This window comes from Tetrao urogallus, assembly GCF_951394365.1.
Source record: "Tetrao urogallus genome assembly, chromosome: 3".
Classification (NCBI taxonomy): domain Eukaryota; kingdom Metazoa; phylum Chordata; class Aves; order Galliformes; family Phasianidae; genus Tetrao; species Tetrao urogallus.
The window spans coordinates 22,939,608-22,961,934 of NC_136815.1; the positions used below are offsets into that span (position 1 = coordinate 22,939,608).

General features: G+C 39.3%; 1 protein-coding gene across 1 annotated transcript; it reads right to left on the reverse strand.

Annotated features, from left to right (window-relative positions):
• Positions 1-107: 107 nt before the first annotated feature.
• Positions 108-17,145, reverse strand: CIBAR1 (CBY1 interacting BAR domain containing 1; the record flags this gene model as incomplete). Its single annotated transcript, XM_079533708.1, is given in 9 exon segments — positions 108-185; positions 3,380-3,499; positions 4,660-4,773; positions 5,688-5,792; positions 9,978-10,079; positions 14,537-14,605; positions 15,510-15,744; positions 16,969-17,079; positions 17,081-17,145. Coding segments are annotated over 9 exon segments (999 nt in total).
• Between the last annotated feature and the right edge of the window lie 5,182 nt (positions 17,146-22,327).

The window sequence follows — 22,327 nt, forward strand, 5'->3', positions numbered from 1 at the left end:
TTGATTAATACATAAATACCTTTATGTAAAAAGATGTCTTTTCTATTTGCCATTCAATTAAGACTCTCAGACATAACAGCTTAGTTATGTCTCTTCGTTCTTAGCATCTATATTTCTTCCTCCTCTTCGTCATCTTCCTCCTCTTCTTCTTCCTCTTCATTTTTCCTTGTGGTACTGCTAGAAATCTAAAATGAAAATGCAACATAAGTATGTTTCTAATCATACAACAAAAACTTCTCTGTACGCACTGAAAGTACTCTTATGGTTGTTTTATTGATGGTGGCATTTATCCCTTAATCTGCAACTTACAGCAAAATGCACAATGCCAACAGAAAGATAAGGCACAAAATAGAAAAACAGCATATGAATCTTAAAAGCTTAACATTCCCATAGTCTTGAGAGCTACTTATATGATAAGGAAAACTATTTATTGATTGAATTAATGTTAAATGCTGCTGATTTTTAAGTCAGGTCTTTGCTAGGCTGGCTGCATAGAGAGCAGGCTGAAGGTGAGTGTTAGGGCATAATCTTATCTTGAAGACATCAGATCTTTTCAGTCAGCTGAGAAACTCAGAACTGTGCTGCTCTACGATGTTTCTGACTAGAAGTCTTGATTCACATACGAACATTTTGCCCAGTACATTTTTCCCATCAGAATGATTTAAGATTCTGTCATCAATAGTTCTTTTCTAAGGAGAGCTCAATCCTGTTAAAGATAGATTCTGCACAAAATATGGAGTATTTGAAATTTGAGGTAGAGTGCAGGTGTTTGTATCCCCCTTCAAATAAAGGAACATTAAACTCAACAAAGACAGCTCTCTACCTGTCTGTGCCACCTGGAATGTTTTTGAAAAATGATTCTAGTTCTGGCAGTACTCTGAGAGAAGCTGCTGCTCTAACGTTGTTTCCTTAGTTTTCTCACATGCACTTGAACTTACAAACTTCAGTACTGAAGACAAAACATTTTTGTACAGCTGTGTATGTATTTTTGTGCGTAAAAGTAAACTATCAAAGCAATGAAAGCAGAAGAATCCTCAGTTGTGTTGATGCTCACAAAATGCATTATCTAGGTCTACACAAATACTTGGTTACAAATTTCTGAATGTAACAGGAAAATTGAGTTAATCATTAGATAGAACTGCATGGAGTCTAAATGCCTAAAATACCAATCTTTCATTCTGTGGAAGAAGAAAGACAACAATGCCAATCTGTAATCGGAGATAAAGGAGTGCTGCAAATTGAGCCTCTTAAGGTAGCTTTGTTTCAATAGGTTAAAAAAAGATTGGAAAATTAAGTCTTAAGAAATTCAGATGCTCTAGAAAGAAGAGAGCTCAAATCACGTTTCTGAATAAAAGCTGCTTTCCACTTCCTGCTAATTTTAGCTTTTTTCTCCTTGCTGGTCACATACAGTGTTAAACAACTTGCTGTGTACACTTCTAACAATGGTTAAAATACTTTGCTGCCCACAGAATGGCTATCACATCTAGCTATATGCTTAAGGATCACTTCTGATTTTCTATGTAGAAACTGCAGAAAACCAGTTGCAGAACTAGAAATTAATTCTAGGATGCTATGAGCTAAATCCTCTGAAAAACAAATACTGTATTATTATAGGCACAGTTCATCCCACCTGATACGCAGTGACTTTTTTTTTCCCCTCCCTACAGCATTAGTCTGTGTTGTTCTACAAACTAGTATTACTTATATTGCTTTAGATTGAAAATTCCAAACTTGTGGTCTAATAGATTACTATGACGTGTGAAATCAAACAGTTGGGAAAACTTCAGGAGAGAAAGATCTACAGAAAGATCACGCCAGTCAGCTGAAGGTTTTCCTGAAAGCAGCATGATATGCTAGCGAGATGTTTGGTGGTTTTAAGAGACTGTAGCCCCTAGTGCAATTCAAGGAGCTGATGGCAACGCGGTATTTGCAGAACCAGAAAGAGCAGTGTAGTTGGAAGGTACTGAACGGGATGTCTGCGTCTCTTTACTGCTCTCTAGTGACTGTGTTAAGTAACGTATTCCACCTTTTTTTTTTCTTTTTCCTCCCAGCTGTAGGATCCTCCTCTGTGGATACATTGCATAACAGTGACATGGCATTATTTTCCCCTCTGGGTCTAGGAGACTTCCCATTCCGCTCAGATATAAGAATAATAAGAGAACATTAAACGCTAAAATACATAGCCAAAGGAAAGATTGGGGAGAAAAGGTAAACTTGCATGTTAGTCCAAACAGAGTCTGTGCCATCTCTGACCACGTATATGTTCAGATTTCCATTTTTCTCAACACAGATCAAACATACAGCTGTTTCACCTGAAGTTACAAGTACTTCCATAAGTACTTGTTGATAAAGTTTTACGGCACTGCAGGGAATTCTCAAGATTGTGGCAATGGATTTTGCATGGCTTTCTCTGGTCTTCAAAAAGGAACGGTTAAACAATTTCTGAAATAACTTGAACCTGAAATTTGCTTGTTTAAAGAGGAAGGGCAGCCTATCTAAAGTCAAAGTTGGCCATCGTGCCCTGGAACACAGCTTGCTTTCATTGTTTCAAATGGCACAGCTCCCGCTTTGATCACCAGAGTAACTCAACTGTAACGATCCTTTAAGTTTTGAGAGCAGAGAAGGGGTAATGCAGAGTATGGAATCAAGAAAACCTTCCAGTGTTACACTACCAATGCATGGCTATCCAAAGAGGAAAGGTGGGATGCATACATTTTACATTTGGCCATCTCTGTAACTGAAACACTACTAAGAATCAGTTTAGCAATAAAAAAATTAGTTATTTAGTGATGATAACTGCAAGTTCAGTGTTGCAAACAGAGATTTTTGCAAGTTAGCAGTTCAGAAGCAGTGACGCTTGGTTCAGTTTTTTCACTAATTTTTACCATCTTCCTTTACCTCATCTGCTGTGAAGTTTTGGAGTATTGGGTATAGTTTTGCTTTGCTGCTAGGAGGTATCACTAGTCTGAATCAGGATGTGGTAGAGAATTCACATTGGGCTCTGGAAACTGACTAGTAATACACAAGTGTTTTTTAAAGAACATCACTTCTGTTTCCAAGAAGCTCCTATGTCTTTGCACTGCAAGATGCCACTGTTTGTTAATAAAAGAAATGGTATCATTGGAAACGGCAGTTTCAAAAGTAAACAACATTGCTTAAAATTAAAAATTAAAATGACTTTGTATTTTTTCCTAAAAAAAAAAATAAAATAAAATAAAATTGAAGCTGCATTATTTAAAAGTTAATATGATCTTCATGCCCAAACTTTTTGACTTTTCTAAACTGACTAAAGGTAGTGGATTAATGTCCATTCACATTGGCTAAAGTTTTCCTTAAGACATTCTCTCTATACAGTGATCTAACATTTAAATTTTCTTACCTGTACTGTCTTCAGTGAAGATTTTAAGGAGCCAGTTCTTTGCAGGGGGGACTTGGAATTTGCACGAACTATGTCTAAGCGAGACTGATAGTCTGGTGGATAAAGTGAACTCCGAAAAACCTGTTCAGATGAAGAAAGCTGTTACACTGATGCCAGGATACAGCTTGCAAGTTAACTGCCACCAAACCTGACGCTAATAAAAGTGCAGCATTGGACAATTAACTCTGCTCTAGATAGATATATTGACTGCAGTTTGGAGTAATTGCTTTCAGCTGAAGTGAAACAACCCTACTCAACTTGAAACTTATGCACATTTATGTGGTCAAAGTAGCCACTTGTCGGATATCTGAAGGAATTTACAAAGGAAAAACTGTAATGGTTTCCCATTACCACATGGCCAGTTTCAGGCTAACCTATCCCAGCAACACAGCAACCCCAGCAGCTCCTCTCAGGCTTTCCAGTTGAAACATTCAAGCAATGTGCAATTCAAGAATAATTCTGGAGAACTCTTATAGAACAGGGAAGAACACACTATCCGTTATACTTAATAGCTCCTTCCAATAGCCAAAAAGAGTACATGACAGAATTAAGCCTGATATGAAAAATAATAGAAAAATTTGTGCAAAACTTCATTAGTAACATGAAAGAAGATGTAAGAATTATGGTAAATCAGGATTTTCGTGGGAAGTGCATGCTGTGAGATTAACAAGAACTCCAAAACAAGATTAGAAACTTGGTTGTGAAAGGTAAAATACTGACTTAAAGGTTGTTTAAGCGGTGTTATATACCATTTTAATTCTGAAACTAGAACAGCACAAAATTGCCACAGGATACAGCCTCACATAAAGCAACTGAAAGATAAAAAATAACAGGACTCGGAACAAAAAGCAGAGATTTTTAATGGAATAGTCTTTAAATTATCAACGTAGCGCAACATTCTCTTGCTGTGTATCTATTCTGTAAAATTCACTGCAAAGGTGTTCTTTAAAAACTGAATAGCTGAGCATGGAATAACAGTTAATTTTGGAAAAGTCTCTCATCTGTATTTTGTGGGCAACATTAGATGATCCGGATGGTTCTTGTCTGCTTCTAAACTCTCTGTGCTTATAAACCTACACGCTCATTGGAGAAATGCAAAAAAGGGGCTTAGTGTAAATGAGAAGTTCTGGGAACCAGAAAAATAACGTTGCGTTTTGTGCGTGAGACGTAAATACTGCTGAAGAGTGAGAGATGTGTTTCTGTAGCGAGTAAATTGAAAAGCAAACCTTCATCACTCTTACCTCTAAATCTTCATTTTCATCAATATTTTGGATATTTTGGTAGGCAGCAGTATAAATCTCTAAAGCTTTCCCATGGAATAACATTTCAATAGTTATAAATTCAGAAAATATGTTCTAAAAGGAAATGAAAATAAAGTTGTCTTAACGCAATAAATATTTCTATTTGAAGTGCCAGGAACTACTGAATTCTGTATTTGGTATCTGTATGAGACAAATAACTGCACAGAACCTACTACATTCTTGTAACAAGTGGTCATACCTGGTTTTCAGAAATTACATGTAAATACTAGCTGGGCTGTCATCTAAGCAGTCATCATTTCATACTAAATTCTGAGGAAGCACTCCAACACTGAAGATAAGAGTTATAAGGAGTAAATAAAACGTCACACTAAAAGCTCAGATGATTTTCTTCACAATCCAATCATAACTGTTCACTGACTTACTTTTTCATTGATAGGAATCTTTTTTTAACTCAACAAATCAGTGGTAAACTTTACACACGTCTATAACTTACAGATAATTATCTGTTTTTCTCATATATATATATATATATATAAAACTCTCAATGGCGATACAGAACTCAATACAATTTTTTTTCGTATATCTAATAAACATCACTGTTCTGTTTCTTTTCCCCTTCCCAACCCTGTCCCTATTAATCACTCGTTCCTATTTAATCTTAATAAAAACTATCTCATTTTTGTTATTATATCACACAATTTAAATGCTTTTCAATTACTGTAGTTTTTGGGACTTACGCTACTTCATGTCTGAGATTTAAGAGGGAAATGAAACCTTTGATTATTTGCAGTCAGTAAGGCTTTGGTGCTTTCTGCACTACAGTAGCCTACACAAATCCCAGCATGGAGAAATAAATTTTCAAGTTACAAAGCTCATGATGTTTAGATTATGAAATTCTCAATATCCTAAGTTTTGTATTTATACAGGTGTAAATCTTGCTGAAGAGTAACTATAGTAAATGTTATGCAAGGAGAAGTGTGGTGTTACAGGTATGGGAGCACACGTACTTTTATGTCCTTTATTTTCTGCTTCTCAAAATTATCAATGGTTTCCTCTAATTGCCGGGTTGTTCGTGTTGCATCCAGTGAAGCTCTTTGCAATTCACTTTCAGCCTGGTGAAGTAACACAAAGGTGAAATTAGTCCTATATTTGATACAAATTTATTTGTTATAATTGCTATGAAACCTGTTTTTCAAAATACTACACTTCTGATTACTGGGTTTGTAGTTTCAATAAAGATGTCTCTTATACTGTTGGGATTTTGATGCAAAACATGAAAAGTAAAAGGAACTCCAGGCAGTCAGGGAAGTCTCACTGTCCTGGCCATCTTCCTTAATACTCACCTGCTAGTAGAGCTGCTAATAATGGAGAGAGTAGAAATGCACAAGCCAGAGTGGTGGATGAGCAGGCAACATTTTGAGCTCCAAAAGCATTTTATCTATTTTATAATACTTTATATTAGAAACATTTGATATAATTGTTTTATAAAAATACCTTAAACAGGGCGCTGGCGAGAAGGTTGTACAAACCAAGTCCTAATACGTAAGCAGCTTTTCTTATTACATATCCTAAAAGCTTTTTGTAGTATTTTAATTAGACATAACTGTATTATGTGCACAGTACTGCTTTAACATTATTGAAGCTGGTTAAGTAATCCAAAGTCTGAGAACTGTGTACTATTACAATAAAAAAAATGTGAAGTTCTAGGAGCTTGCACTTAAGCTGCAACATTTGGGTTGAAAATTGCTTTATTTTCCATAAATGACTGGTCAGATATCACAGACTGGTCAAGTCCTTATTTAAAGACTAGGTCAGTGAGTATCATTAGGAATCTGTTCTGTCTTGGCATTTGGAAATGGTACATGCAACAAACAGTCGTATCTTATCAAGATGTAGAATTCTTCACATCTCTCCGAACTGTACCTTAGGAACTTCTTTTTTTTCCTTAAATGTGAGTGCTAAGGCATGGAAACAGACATCACAAGCCCAATTTCTATGATCCAGTATTTACTGTTACTTATCTGTTGAAAATATACATAAGGCATGTTCTGTCGCTTTTCTTCAACATCTACTAAGCTTATACTACCAGCTTATCAACTTCGGACAATCTCCATATACCACAATGGTTCTAAGTCTGCACAGATATAATTCTGACATTACTTGGGATATACAATTAGTGGTGATCAGAGTTTGAGTTGAAAGGGATTTTAAAGAGCACCCAGTTACACCTCTCTCCACCAAGGTCAGGGCTGCTCCCTACCAGACCAGGCTGCCCATAGCCCCACCCAAAATGGCCTTGAATGCCTTCAGGAATGTGGCATCCACAGCTTCTCTGGGCTGTGTTCAGTGCCTCATCACTCTCTGAGTAAAAAATTTCTTCCTGTCTAATCTAAATCTACTCTCTTGTAGTTTAAGTGGCTACCCCTTGTTGTAGCACTACACTCCCTGACAAAGATTTCCTACCCATCTTTCCTGTAGGCCCCACTTCAAGTACTGTAAAGCCACTGTAAGGTCTCCCAGGGGAGACCTCCAGGTAGGGTCCCACGTGAGCAATCACCTCCCATGATCTTCAGGCCCCACACTTCCTTTAATGTAGCCCAGTATAGTATGACTTAGCTCATAGGCTCACTTCCCTTGATCTTGTCCAAAGCACAGGAGAAAAACTGAGTAAGAAAATACATTTTGTGCTTTTCTCAGATACTACAGTGCCATCCTTTGTCAAAGCCAGCTGTTATGCCTAAGCAGCCATTACACATGAATATACTTAAGTTATATCTATGATGATCAAATGCATCTTCTTGAGTCATCTTAAATAGACTGGCCAGATACATGCAGAAGCTTTGGGAAAGGAAATTCCTTTGTTGTAAAGTGAAATGTTCAAACTTGAGGCACCCGCATAGTTTCCATAACAGCGGTTGGATGTTTTCTTGTCTGAAGCACCCACCTGTGACTGGAAGTAATAGTAAAGGAAACAAATAGCAAAGTAATCAATAGCCATAAAAGTAGCTGTTTCCAGTTCCACATGTTATATGTTGTGAAACATTTACCTCAGATATTTGACAACTTCTCCCTACTTGGCAGGAGTTACTGCCTGAAGCTTCCTGTTGCAAGACATTACTTACAGTTTGTTAAAGCTTTCTTACAATTTGTTACAGAATTCAGACATCGAGGCTGAAGTATTTCAGGACAGCTGTTTGTCTTGGACTGAAGGTTATTTACTTTTTGTTTTTTAAATTAATTCAGACAACCTATGTTGACCATGTCAGGAAAAGTTTTGATTTTAAAGATGCATTTTTATATAGAAAGAAATTTGGCAAGGTTTTCTTTACTAAGCTGAGCTACTCCCATGGTTTCTAAGATGGACTTAAAATCTGGAGCAAGTACAACTCCTTTGCTATCTGTGGCCAAAGTTGTTAGCTGCTGGAATATGACAGATGTGCATGAAGAACAGAACCACTGCTGGAGCCTAACAGCTGTGCTATCATCAGTGAGTATGGTGAAACCTCACAGATCTAAAAGCTGGCCTGCACGCATCCTCAGAAGTAACTGAACATATTCCAGCTCAACTGAAATGAAACAGATGTTCTTTCTTTGGCAAGAGGGTGAGGGATTGGAGCCAAGCTCTCCTAACAAGTGCTCTGAATACTGTTAGCTGGTCCTGGGCAGTGTGGAAGAGAAGCTGACTGCAGCACCACAAAAGACAGACTAAACAACAGAGACTGTATAGGGCATCAGTAGAAAAGACTGAGACGAGACACGACATGCAAAAGGAAACAAGCTCTTTTCAGCCTGCACTCATTCGAATGCAGTGTACCCACCTCTCACCAGAATTTGTCATAGCCACACTGCCACAAAACTTACTCAACTGCAGTGTTCTTTTCTGTCTCAAGGCAGAGTTTAGAGCGCCGAGTCTCTTCCTGGTGCACGGAAGCCCCACCAAGTTGCACAATGTTTTCCTACTCCCAGTAGTTCTTAGAAATTTTTTGCTGATCACTTTAAATGCAAATGCATGGTGTTTGGTGTGCATATGCCTTTGGGTATATGTGAAAATAGACAAGCTTTCAGGCAAAATCTTAAGTACAAAAACACAGGTGTTACAAGAAGGTAGGCCATGCAAGGGCATTTGGAAGTGCAAAGAGAGAAGAAGAAACAAGTTAGTTGCCAGCAATCTATATGTGAAATTAAATAGGAATTAGAACAAGAGAGAAGAAAAAAGCAACAGCTTCCCTGCAGGGATAATGTGTTACTGTTAATATTTACTATCTTAACCTTACTGGAAGAGAACTCTACATCACTGCTCAAGTTCCAATCTTACTGCTGATACCCACGTGTCACACGAGGAATCTGATTAGTCATCACTTAGTTTAGTTGATTTCATTAGAAATAAACAGAAATTCTTTAGCACAGAGAAAAACAGAATGTGGTTGTCCTGGGTGGCATTTGGCCATTGCAATTATTTTTCTCCTTCTGCAGTGCCATGCCCCACTTGCTACAAAAGTCTTCATTTCTGAAATAAGTAGACGAAATCCTACAAAGGATACCACTGTTTTACTGTGCAGCCCTGAGTCCAACTCCAGTGTGCAAGAAAAACAGGACATGGAAATGAACTTAAATGCTGTGTCATAACACAGAGGTGCATAGAAACCAAACTAGGATCACCTTTAAGATCTCTATTCTGTTATTTTCTAGATTCTCATTGTTACAGAATTTGAAACTACTATAAAATTTTAATACAAATTCAATTAGAGGCTCGATTTTTCCCTGGAATATACTGGAAAGGGTCACTGGTCTCTTCAGAGAATGAGCAGTCTGACTTGACCACAACTAGCAGAATTGCAACTTTTCTGATAACACATCATCTCATAGCTAGAGAACATTCATATCCTGCTCAGTGACGAGGAAGCAGAACTACCAAAATTATGGGAACGGAAAGCAAAAACTGCACAGATGTAAAAAAAGTACCTACTTATTTTCAAAGCCCATCAGTACTCCAAATGTAATCTATGCTTACCTCTCCTGCATAAAAGCATCATCTGCCTCAGTTTTTTTTTTTAATCAAAAAGAGATCTGATAACAAAGCAACTATTATATGCTATGTTATTATAGCAATAATAACTTATAATTACCAAGTTTAAGAAAAGTTGCTTAGATCCAAAATCAACATAGGCCCTCTAAAAATCAATATTCCAAATAGTCTTTCTAAAAAGCATTCTATTACTTTCTAAATACCTTCTAAATACTTTAAGTACTGGAAAATTTAAAAATAAAATCTTATAGTAATTAGAAATACAGGATACAATAATGTGTCGATCCGATGGATTCCGCTGACGTGTCTTTTCCAGCTGAGATAATTGCTTGGCTTCTCGATTCTTTGCTGTTAAAGTTGCTTTAAGATCGTCCTGGAAATAAAGATATTTTAGACACGTTGAAACAGATTTAGGAAAATGTGAAATATACGTTTTATCATAAGAGGGTTTCCTGGAAAACATTAATAAAACTTCTGGTTTAAACTAAACTGTGTTTTACTGAGCTTATCTCCTGTTAAATGTTGCCCTGAAAAAGAAGGCAATGGGGAACAAGAGAGTTTAGCACCTTGCACAACTCTACATAATGCACACTACAATTTAAAAAGCAAAGAAATGTATGACTTTTCGGAGAAAGTACAGTAGGCAGTCAAAAGCTGAGACCCTCAAAGCAGTAAGAAGCCCATTCTATTTGAGCAATGGAATCAAGTTGACATCCGGAACTAAAAAGCAACATCTAAGAAATCAGTAAGAAAAACAACAAACAAAAGCAACCAAACAACAGCAAGAAAACACCAGGCAGCAGTAGGCTCAAAATACAAGTTAAGAAGAAAACTGTTATAAAGAACTTAAGATGACATAGAAAATTCACGGCTGAAATGATCAACTAACTGCGTATTCGTACATGCAGTAAAGTGCTTAATTACATTTGGAATAAAGTACATCCTAGTAATGATGGAGCTGGAAAAGATGAAACTTGTTGATCACAGAATCATAAAGTCATAGAACAGTTTGGGTTGGAAGAGACCTTTAAGATCACGTAGTTCCAACCCCCTCCTATAGGCAGGGACACCTCCCTGTAGACCAGGTTGCTCACAGCCTGGTCTTGATTGCTTCCAGGGAGGGGCATCCACAGCCTCACTGGACATCTTGTTCCAGTGTCTCACAGTACCCTCACAGTAAAGAATTTCTTCCTAGTATCTAGTCTGAATCTACCCTTCTCTAGTGTAAAGCATTTCCCCTTGTCCTGTTGCTACTTTCCCTTCTATGAAGTCCTGCCCCATTCCCCCCAGTATAATTCCACCTCCATGATACAGTAAAGGCTGATGAAGTACTGTGTGTTTCTTCAATAATAAGCCTTTAACTGAGTCAGCATCACAATGTGCAGTTTCCTCCTACCTTCTATCCTTATTGCAATTTATGTGCCTTTGTGTATATGACTGCCATTTTGCATTGTCTTCAGAGAACACAGACAGAGCCGGTTTGTTGTAATAAAAACAACCACTCCTTTAGACTATCAAAACTAACTTTGCTTCTGTTCTTGCAAAAGGAAGTCACAGCAAATTAATGCCATCTGAAAGACAGCTGGAAATGGCTTTCTCCTTTATGAAAATCAAGCAACTATAATAAAAAAAGAGCTTTTTTGATGCTTTACATTTTAAATTAAAAGTATAAAAAGAGAAGAGGCAAAAAGATACTTATTTCTGCCATAGAGCAGGGCTGTTTTGTATCTAACAATAACAGCTGAATGTCTGCTATTACTGTGTAACAGGACTGGGCACTTTTTCCAGCAGTGACTGTTAAGGGCCATTTGAATCACTCAGATGAATTTAACACTTGGCTCAAAAGGGCTCTGACCTTCATCCTAGTACACTTCAGAATGGGAAGAAAAACGTTACTTACCATTATAAAATTCAGTATTTTTTTTCTAGCACACAGTGGCTTTGGAAATGTCTAAAAGGGGCTGGGGCTGACTGCAGTGTTCCTTTCCCCACTTCTGTTCCCAGTGGCAAGAACAGCCAAACTTTTTTTTCTTTTTTTCCTGTGCTAGCCAGAGACTGACAAAGATTTGGTGATGCTGTGGTAGTGATATATTGACATTTTGGATGTACGTGTATGTATTTACATACATATTTTACCTGAGATGTTAGAAAACTGAAAAGGGAGAACAGCCATATAAATATTCAAAAGAAGGGAATAATGTTAGTATGATGAAAGAATTAGGAGTCTAAATATTAGCTTACCAATGAAAAATTGGTTTTTATTAGCATCTAAATACCTTCATCCAGAAAAAAAAAAATAAAAATATCATAGAGCTCTCTAATCTCAGTGGAAGATAGAATAGGCACCAAAGAGTTGGAAAAATGTTTCATTTAAAGCACAACACCACAAACCTCAGCAAACCACTCATTAAATATTACAGACAGTCATATGCGCTCCTCCAGTGTCTGCAGACCCAGACTGGATGTGTTTTTGAAAAACATGCTTTAATTGCATCCAATGGGAAATGGGATGGAATGTAATCACCAGTGAGATAAAAGAGACATACAGAATATTAAATTGTTCATAGTTCCTCTGGATTAAGCCGTGAATTTAAGAAACATTAAGACTGTTCAGCCATCTCATTTCAAACCACACAGAAGTACAGCTACAGCCACCAGAGAGCTGGCAGATCCCCATCACTCTACTGTCACCTGCTTTAGTCCCTGTGAAGTTACTAAAGCAAACCAGTTCTTTCTCCTACAGGTGGATCACCTTGACTTTATGATGTCCTCTTTTATACAGAGAAAAGGAACCAGGAAGAGAGTTGCCAAAAAGAAAATGAAGACTGATGTGTAGAACAGTGAAACAGAAACAAATCCTAAACTGAAGCTGCATTGCAGGCCAAGACCACTAAACTAGCTTCCATGGTGGCTGCCAAACTCTGCCCCAAATGTCTACTCAAGATAGTAAAAGTGTGAACACCTCATTCAAACAATTTTACTGCATTAGCAGTTAAAAGATGAATGTACTCTGATTGAACTCAGTCTCTTTAAAGCATTTATTATCATAAGAAATAGCTAGTTATTTTTAGATATGGCACAAAAGTAGTTTGTGTATACAATTGAACAGATTCAATAAAAAAACCACCCTTTTAAAAAAGGGTGATACAATGATACATTATGCCAGGTTTATTTAACCAGTGAAGGTGAAGTGGTCCTATAGCCAGCACCCTGTGCTAGTTTTACATGAGTGACAAACTTCGTTTTATCATTAAAAAACATCTCACTGTTTGAAGATGATAAAAGACCAGCCAGGCAAAGTTTCAACCAAAGTCTTTAAAAATAAGCAGGACAAAAAAATAAATTGATAGCCTACATTTTTAGTAACATCTCTCTTACTTCAAAAGTATCTTGATGCATGCCAGTTACACTTCAGCAATGCTCCTGGACTCCTCACTGTAGCAAAGATAAACATTATGTAATGCTTTATAGCATTGAGTGGCAAAGATGACAGGAAATGCTGTTGGTTGTGCCAAGGCATGACCTGGCTTCAGCTGGTTCCACACCCAGCAAGTACTGGCTGTCATAGCAACACAGGACGCCTCAAGGCAGTATTTCAATGCTTCCCAAGAACTGGTGCAGTGTTCTGCATGTCTCCTCATGTCTGTGTTAACAACAATGCAAAGGAATTGGTCTCTCACCTTCAGTATTTACAACATACAGAATACTCAGTCAAGTTCTAGGTCTCACCAACTGTGCTTCACTGTGACTATATAGCTATTAAACTCTAGGATCCAGACCCCATAGTTTACTGCCTTTTCAAAGGCCACCTGAGTGCAGGATATACCTTCATCGTGCCAAGAGAAAGCTATACAGCATAGCAAACGCTGCGCTTGATTCTTTACCATATGAAAGTGATACAAGAACAAAAATGCACGAAAAAATACTGCAGTCTGAGATGCAATGCCACAGTGTGCTCAAATTAACCATTATGAAAACACTTTGAGATTTTGGTACGCAAGACACTACTAGTATTCACCACTTGACTTTTCTGTTTACATAGACTATGATGAAGATATACACATCAATTACAGATTTGTTTACAGGCTGAAGGTAACCTCTATGTAATACATGTATGTACAAGTATCACAAAGAATTTGCTTTCATCCTCAGTCAGTAACTGCACACTGAAATTTCATTGTTCAGGGGAAGCCCGCTATCCCACGAGGGGGAAAGAAATCTACAGCTATTTTGTGGGAAAATTTTGAACCCTTATATACACTGTTTCCAGAATGTAGGGGATGAAGAGATCTCACTTATCTGTGTATCTTCATAGCCATCCTGATGAAATCATAGGATGGAGATAGATTCACACCACTACCTACTGGTCAGTTTCAGAAAAGGTTTTCTATGTAATAGGCATCAAAACAGAATGCAATTCTGAGTTAGAGAAGCTTTAAATCCAGCATATATATGACTGAGAGACAAAAGCAATAGATGCAGTTCACCTTCTGGAAGTCTGAATAATAACACAAAATGGCATTATTTTAAATAAAACATCTTCCAACTGAATTTGCACTACTCAGGAAGCCTCTCACTATCCACTATTCTTTTTTTAAAGCATTTGTGTGGGATCCAAGATATGGAATATCCTTGACCTCACAAACATTTTTTCCTCCATCATGTAAATAGCTTCAATTCAGATGCATTCTCACTGGTGAGTGCAACACACAGATACACACACACACACACACACACACACACACAACACTCCCTCATCACAAAGTAGATATTTTCAATGGAGTGGCCAGAAGACAGCATACTTTGTGAGAGAAAGCACATCTGACTTACCCTTTTCAGTTTCACTATAGTCCCATAACTTTTCAGAGGTTCAACAACTTTGGCTTCAAGCCTGTCAACCTATAAAAGATAACATGAGGCCGCTCAAATCATCTGCATGCATAGTGTGCAGAAACAAGGTTAAAGCTTAAAACAAACAAACAAAATCAATCAACCCCATTAGACTATCCACATCCTTGGATTTCTTATTACTTCTTAAAAACCCAGTTCTGTGTACACCATGAAAGATACAGAACTACAAAATTCCTATTTACATGCCCTCCTGAAGAGTAGATATGCACACCAAAATTTGTTTTGATCAAGTAAATGTAAATTAATTCTTTCAAATCTCAGCATTTCAAAATCTGGATCATAAATTACCATTTAACTGTAACAGTGACAGTTCTGCACCTAAAGATTCACCGGTGGCACAAACCACTCTCAATGCATCCATCAGAACTGTGACCGTACTGATACGTGTTGTCCGAGTTCGTATGGGAAGCACTGAATTACAGCCTTACAGATATCTAAAGTGGTCCCCAACAGCACCTCAGACTGGCAGTCAGAGTGAAAGATTATCTTCTGAACTGCTTCTAGCCACAAATTCAGCTAAAGGAAAATGTTGCTATGGAACTTAATTCACAAAACTAATCAAACAAACAATCATCACTTCATTAACCTTAAATCTTAATCCAAAATCTGAGACCAGTAGCAGACTTGCTCTATCTCAAATTCTGTGAGCATTCATATGCACAGTTCCACTGACTTCAGCAGGATTAATTACAGGCAGTTTTCACTAAAGTTATTAGCACAATAAACTATGAGTGATTTGGCAGCTTCTCTTGTTCTGGCACTAATATATTTAAAAGTGGTTTCTTCTATGTTTCTCTTATGATTACAGAGCATATTTTTCCCCTTTTAATCACAGATAAGTAACTGCAAAGTTCAGATGGCAAATGCAACACGTACAGCTTTCATTTTGTACCTCTGCCTGGCGATAATCCTGAAGTCTGGAAAATTCATCTGCAAAGTTTTTCAGTCCAACTTTTAAGTTTGGTGTCTCTGTGGCTGCATATGCATATATTTCATTTACTAGAAGATCTGCTTTGTCTCGTAGTCTGGCAGTTTTACGTACATATCCAGCAAATATTTGGCACAATTCGCCAAAATGTTTTTCCACATTTGAAACAGCATCTTGTATTTGTCTAGTTTGATTGTCCCTAGATACCAAAGAAAATGAAAAATAAGACAGAGAAAAGTGTTTACAACACATACAGCATAAAAAAACATGTAATTATACTGTGAATAATTTATACGTGATTTGGATATCTCATTTTGCTGCTAAACACAGACCCACTCTTAAAAACATAACATTCTAACAGTGTTCTAATGGAACACGTTCTTAGGACTAACAAAATAAAGCAAGATTCGTACTTACTGATCCAATAGGGGAAAACCCAAATCACAAAAGTCATCTCAGAAGCCTTCCTATGCTGTTTAACAACAAAGTTCAGGATTACTGTTACTGACATAACATTTGCAGGTCTCAACCGAGACAGGGTTACATGGCTTCCTGCAGCACTATGCAATCCATACAGACAGGTGAAGGGTTGAGGAATCGGGCAACAGTGGGCAAATCAGAAAATTGAGAAAAAAACCAAAATTAATACTTTAAGACTGAGCAACAATGCAGTCACTTCAGACTAAGTACGCCTTTCTTCAAGGAAATGTTCTTCAGAAAAAAAAAAAAAAAAAAAAAAGTACTGCTACAGGGAGAAAGCAGGCTGCTTACAGCAAGCTATCTAAAAATACGTTTCAAAGGAGACCTCGTGCTTTCATATATAAGAACAAAAAATAAATCCCAGTTACTTTGTTCCCGCAGGACATGCTTGAGCACAGAACCAGCTGCATAGCAAAGCTTCCACCCTGTGCCTCTCCTTTCCCACCTCTCTGAAGGCCTGGCGTTTAGAAACGTGCCATTCTCGGCGGCAGCCCTCGGCTCGGCTCCTCGCCCCTCTGCTAATCGTAATGCCGCCGCGCTCCCGCAGCTAACGGTTTGGGACACGAAACACGCCGGTTCCTTAAAAGAGGGCGCGATAAGTTTTGTGCTTGTATTTATTTTGTTCCCCTCTTAACTGGTTCTTCAAGACCACCTGGAGGCAATGGCAAACTTACCGCCCGACTACGAGGTGAGCGTAACAGCCCAGAGCAGCGCGCACTCCGCAAGGCGGCTGGGAGCAGCAACGAGGCGGGCTCCCGGTCCCATCCCCGGCACCGCGACCGAACCGGGGCCTTCACCCAGACCCGGCCAAGCGGGTAGACGGGCGGAGAGCTCCAGCGGTGCGCCGTTACTCCCGCGACCAGGCCCCAGCCGCCCACCCACGGGGCCCGGGACCTCTCCTTTCCCCTCCCGCAGCCCCGAGCCCAGCCCCGCCCGCCGTTACCTGGCGTCCAGCCCGCGGCCCAGCATCATCATGGCGGCGGCGGCCCGGCGGGAAGGAGGCGGGCTCGGCGTGCGCTCGGTTTCCTTGGACACCAACCATCGCCCGCCCCCCGCCCCGCCCCGCCCCGCCCCGGGATGGCGGGGGTCTGCTGAGGGAAGGCGTCCTTCCCCGTTCCATCCTGTAACGATTTTTGAATTCATCACGCGTAAGCCTTTTGATTACACGCAATTACAGCCGAATTACTGTGCTACTTTTTGTCCTCGTTCCTCTACGCAGGTCCAGTTAAGTCTGAGCAGTTTATCCTGTGTACAAGCAATTGACATAACAGAGCAAGGCTTATCCTGTCACATGTTCTCCCCCACTCACCCCCGTCTCCAGCTTTTACGCTTCTTGCTTTCATATACTTAAGCACAAAGCATTGGTCTTGATGTCTTCAATCTCCCGATTTCCTGCGGATGTCCTGTCTACTCAATAGCCCTTGTACTCCAGCAGGACCTTTAGCTCACAAATTCTGACCTGGTTCTGTTGCACTGAGGTCTGAAAGTTGAAAACGTGTTCTGCTACCTAAAGCCTATTTCAAATTGCCACCCAGGAAAGCAGAATGCCACTGTGTAAAGTGCTACATTCTAAGGGAAAATACAGAGTTACTTCATTTTCAAATTAGGAGCCAACGAGAGACAGAAACCGATACTTAGTGGTAAGGTAAAATACTTTGAAAATAAGGGAAAGCTATCATTAAAACCAAAGATGTGGATGTCAATGGAACAAGACACAAAAGAGCAATGACAGTTTATTTTCAGCTACTGCAAACTAAATCTACTTTAATTCTGAAGTATAGGACTTGCACAGACGGTTAAAAATGTAATTTGTATATGCTGATTTTGCACATAATTTTGCTTAACATGATGCTACAGATAGTCCTAGAATGTATGGCCTAGCAGCTCCAGCTGCACATAAAAGGTTGAAAAGAATTACTTTAATGTCATGAGGGCCTGTTGAAATTTTGAGTCATCAGAGTGCACACAAGAGCACAAGCTGCATAAATCACGGAGTGGAAAAATATTTTTGTACTATCATTTAGAAGTAATTATGATGTTGAAAATAATGCCCAATTTCCTGCTTATTACCTCTAAGTAAGTTTCTAGAATAACATACTAAAGATGATGATATCTTACAAATGGCAAATTCTAAAGATAAGAAAGCTTTGAAATATCCAATTGGCAGTGTTTTCCAATATTTCTCCAGAGCATAAGCAACTAACAGGGTTTATGATGATGTCTGTTTATACTGTGGTATCAGTTTAGGCATGCTCTCAATGAGAAATCTCCCTGCAACTTCTCCCCTCAAAAGGAACTCAAGTAAATTCCGCGTACTTTCATACTGAAAAATAGTATAAAACTCCAGCTGTCTGCAGCAGCAGTGAAAAATTGTCTGTCATAGCTAGGTATAAAAAGCATGATGTACATGATTCTGGGGTAACTTCAAGCACACAAGTTGGGACAGAATTTATTCTGTAGTATTCAGGGAACTCTGCAGCCATTGATAAGTTAGAACCCCTCTACTGGACCGAATTTTGAATTTTGAATGAATTTATCTAGTTGCTCATTTAAATTCACTAATGTTGCATATATGGCATAGTAATTCCAAATGGATCCACATGAGTCTGGAGGCTCATCCATGCACGTTTCTGTGAAGGAGTCTCTGTAACTGAGAGCTGTGTGTGTGTTTGTGTGACTCTTTTGCTATCACAGTTTGTATCTTTAGAATATTTTTTACAATATTTAATTATTATTTTCAATAATTTTTCATTTTCACCTCTTCCTATGCTGTCCAATCCTATTATTTGCATAGAAGGGCAATCACTGTATATCTTGTATGTCAAATAACATTAATTTTAACATACGCATTTAGCTCATAATGGATTGGGGTTTATACTTTGAGATTTAATGATTTCAAGACCTTTCTTCTACTGCAGCATTTCTTCTTTTCCTCTAATTCCACAAGTTTGGGTCCTCAGTTCTCTCATTTAAGGCAGGAACTACACCATCTTTGTTTTTTCTCAAGAACAAGTGCAGTTTCTGCAAACCACTTTTCCCTAATGTACAACTCTAATTCTAAGTTCCAAATATCATAATTAAAAATCAGTTTGTTACAGAAAAATATGACAACGTAATTAAAATACCAGCAAAACATCATTTCCTCAGGCTAATAGCCGTAGGCAGGTATAACCTTCTGTAATCCATTTTGTCAGTATTGGTTAGAATATATAAACCTCTTGATGATTTATGAATGTCTGTTGTATCCTTAGTTCTTTAAAAGAGCTTTGGCCGCTGTCAGAGGTAAGGCTAGCAGGATCTCTGATCTCTTTTATTATGGATACGCTTTTATGAAGTTATGTATTTTATAAGCTGAATTCTTATTCTTGCTTCCTTGCTTACCTTGGGGTAAACATTTCTGCTTCTATGCTTCTCTCTCTGTGCAAACTGAGTTTGAAGGTGAAAGGCAAAATATGCTGCTATATGAGGCTTTTTGATGTCTCGTTTTCAAGTGACTGGTAAGGAAGTACGGCTTTGTCTCAATCTGACTGCCATTTTCTTATGAAGTAAGTGTGAGTCAACAAGAACAAGCAACTGAGAATTCTTCTTTCTCAGTTTCATATTTATACAAAACCGGTGGCAATGTACTTTGTTGCCTGAGAAACACTGGAGTGTAGAAAGATCTTTTTCTTGATCTGGGAAACTGCAGCCTAGTCAGCCTCCTTCACTGGAAAGGTGATGGAACAGCTTGTGCTGGATGCCATCTCCAGGCAACTGGAAGAGAAGAAGGTTATCAGGAGTAGTCAGCACGGGTTCACCAGGTGGAGGATCATGCTCAAACAACCTGGTAGCCTTCTGTGATGTCATCACTGGCTGGGTAGAATGGGGGAGAGCAGTGGATCTAGTCTACCTAGATTTCAGCAAGGCATTTGATACTGTCTCCCACAACATCCTTATGTTGAAGCTAAGGAAGTGTGGAATAGATGACTGGGCGGTGAGATGGGTTGAGAACTGGCTGACTGGCAGAGCTCAGAGAGTTCTGATTGGCAATGCAGAATCCAGAGACCAGGAGGTCTATATTTAGCAGTGTTTCTCAGGGGTTGGTGCTGGGTCTGGTCTTGTGCAACATGTTCATCAATGATAGTGTCCACCCCCAAAAAGTTTGCTGATGATACGAAGCTGGGAGTAACGGCTGGCACACCAGAAGGCTGTGCTGCCATTCTGGTGTGAGACCTAGACAGGCTGGAGAGTTGGGCAGAGGAACCAGATGAGGTTTAACAGGAGCAAGTGTAGAGCCTTGCACCTAGAGAGGAATAACCACATGCACCAGTGCAGGTTGGGGGATGACCTGATGGACAGGAGCTCTGCAGAGAGGGACCTAGGGGTCCTTGTGGACAACAGGTTGCAATGTGCTCTGGTTGCTAAGAAGGCTAGTGGTATCCTGGGATGCATTAATAAGAGTGTGGCCAGCAAGTCCAGGGAGGTGATCCTCCCCCTCTGCTCTGCCTTGGTGAGGCCTGAAGTACTGTATCCAGTTCTGGGCTCCCCAGTCCAAAAAAAGACAGGGATGTCCTGGAGAGAGTCCAGCGGAGGGCCAGAAAGATGATAAAGGGCCTGGAGCACCTCACTTATGAGAAAAGGCTGAGTGACCTGGGTCCATTCAGTCTTGAGAAAAGAGGACTGAGAGGAGATCTAATCAATGTCCATAAATATTTAAGGGGCGGGAGACAAAGGAACCTGGCCATACTATTTCCAACCCCTACAATTCTGTGATACTTTGTTGCCCCATTCAGCAGGTAGGAAACTCCTCCTAGATCCTTCATGACTAAAGTGAGTGAATTTGGAAAAACTGTGAGATGGATCGAGCTCTTCCAAGTGGGCCAGGCATCTGCAGCACATCCTGGGTGTGATACCTCCAATGGAAGCTTCTTCATGTTTTCTATGCAAGACTTACACTGGAGCTGTGGCAGGGTTCCTGAAAGAAGTCTGTGCTGCTCTTTAGGAATGTGCTTCTAGTCAGGGCATGTTACTAAGCTGCTTCTTATATAAGCAAGTGCTTTCCAAAGATCCCACAGCAAGTGGCAGGGGTAGCTCATGCCCTCAGTGCAATTACTGGCTCAGCTCTGGTATCAAGGCAGACTGGCTGCATCCGTGCTGCGGGCCTGGATGTCTCCTCTGGGCCTCTTCGGCGCCGCAGTGGCTGAAATAATGCAAAGGCACGAAATAGCCCTCCTGAGTGTTTTCATAGCATGGAACCGAGGCTATATATGTCCTGGGATGTGGTTTATGAGATATTTGAGGGGCAAAATTTGCTGTAATAAAGTTGAAGGATTGTAAAGAACAGAGGGAGTCAACTGGAGAGCGGAAGAAGCAGACCTGATGTAGCTTCAACCACAATGACTTTTTTGTTATTCCTTGGAGAATATCGTTCCCAGAACTGTGCACAGACTTTGTCTGAGAGACCAATTTGAAGCTGCCGAGAGTGAGGGAAGGATGAGATAATTCTCCAGTACTTGGTTGTATCTCATGGCCCTACATCATCTAGCAGTCCAGATAATCTTTTTTACTCAGAAGGCCTTTTCCAGATACACCTGGGGCTGCTCTTGGTGGTTTGCTGACAACAGGACCTGCAGTTCTGCTTTTCTGGGTAGCCTTGAGTTTGCTCTCAGAATATTATAAACACTTTACAAGGCTTCAAACGGAAGTTGATATTGGTTTCATTTAAGTCTCTGACAGTTTTGTCTTAGAAAATAATTTTATCCTCAGCAATTTTTTTTTGGCACTGTTCTGTTTCCAACAAACAGCAGGAACAGGAATATTCTTTGCAGCTGAAGTGGCAGACTTAGGCAAAGTAGTGCTGAAGATACCGGTATGTGATAACAGCCACCACTTGGTGGCATCCCCTCCATGCTTTATTTAGCTGTCAACTATCAGCCAGTAAGCTCAGAAAACTTTCTAAGTTCCTGGTTTATTGTTCTTTGTGAGTATTTAAAATAGCTAGCCTTGCGTTAATATTGATTGGTATGCTCAGGACTTGAAATATGCGTGATACACCTTTAGTGTTTGAGTATACACATTTACTGGTATTGCAGTTAAATCAAGTGATTAGTTAAAGTCTGTCTGTATGCTGTTTTTTGGAAGACAGCTGTTTATTCACAGAATGTCTGCATAAACTCCTGGCCCTTTGGTCTTGCCCTTGTCGTGAACCTCAAGTTAAACCTGAAGTTAAAAATAAGCTTTAATGTTAGACAAGTTGATTAGAAATAAAAATAACATGTAGAGCGTGTTTGAAATGAATTCTTGAATCTTTGATTTGTACTTCT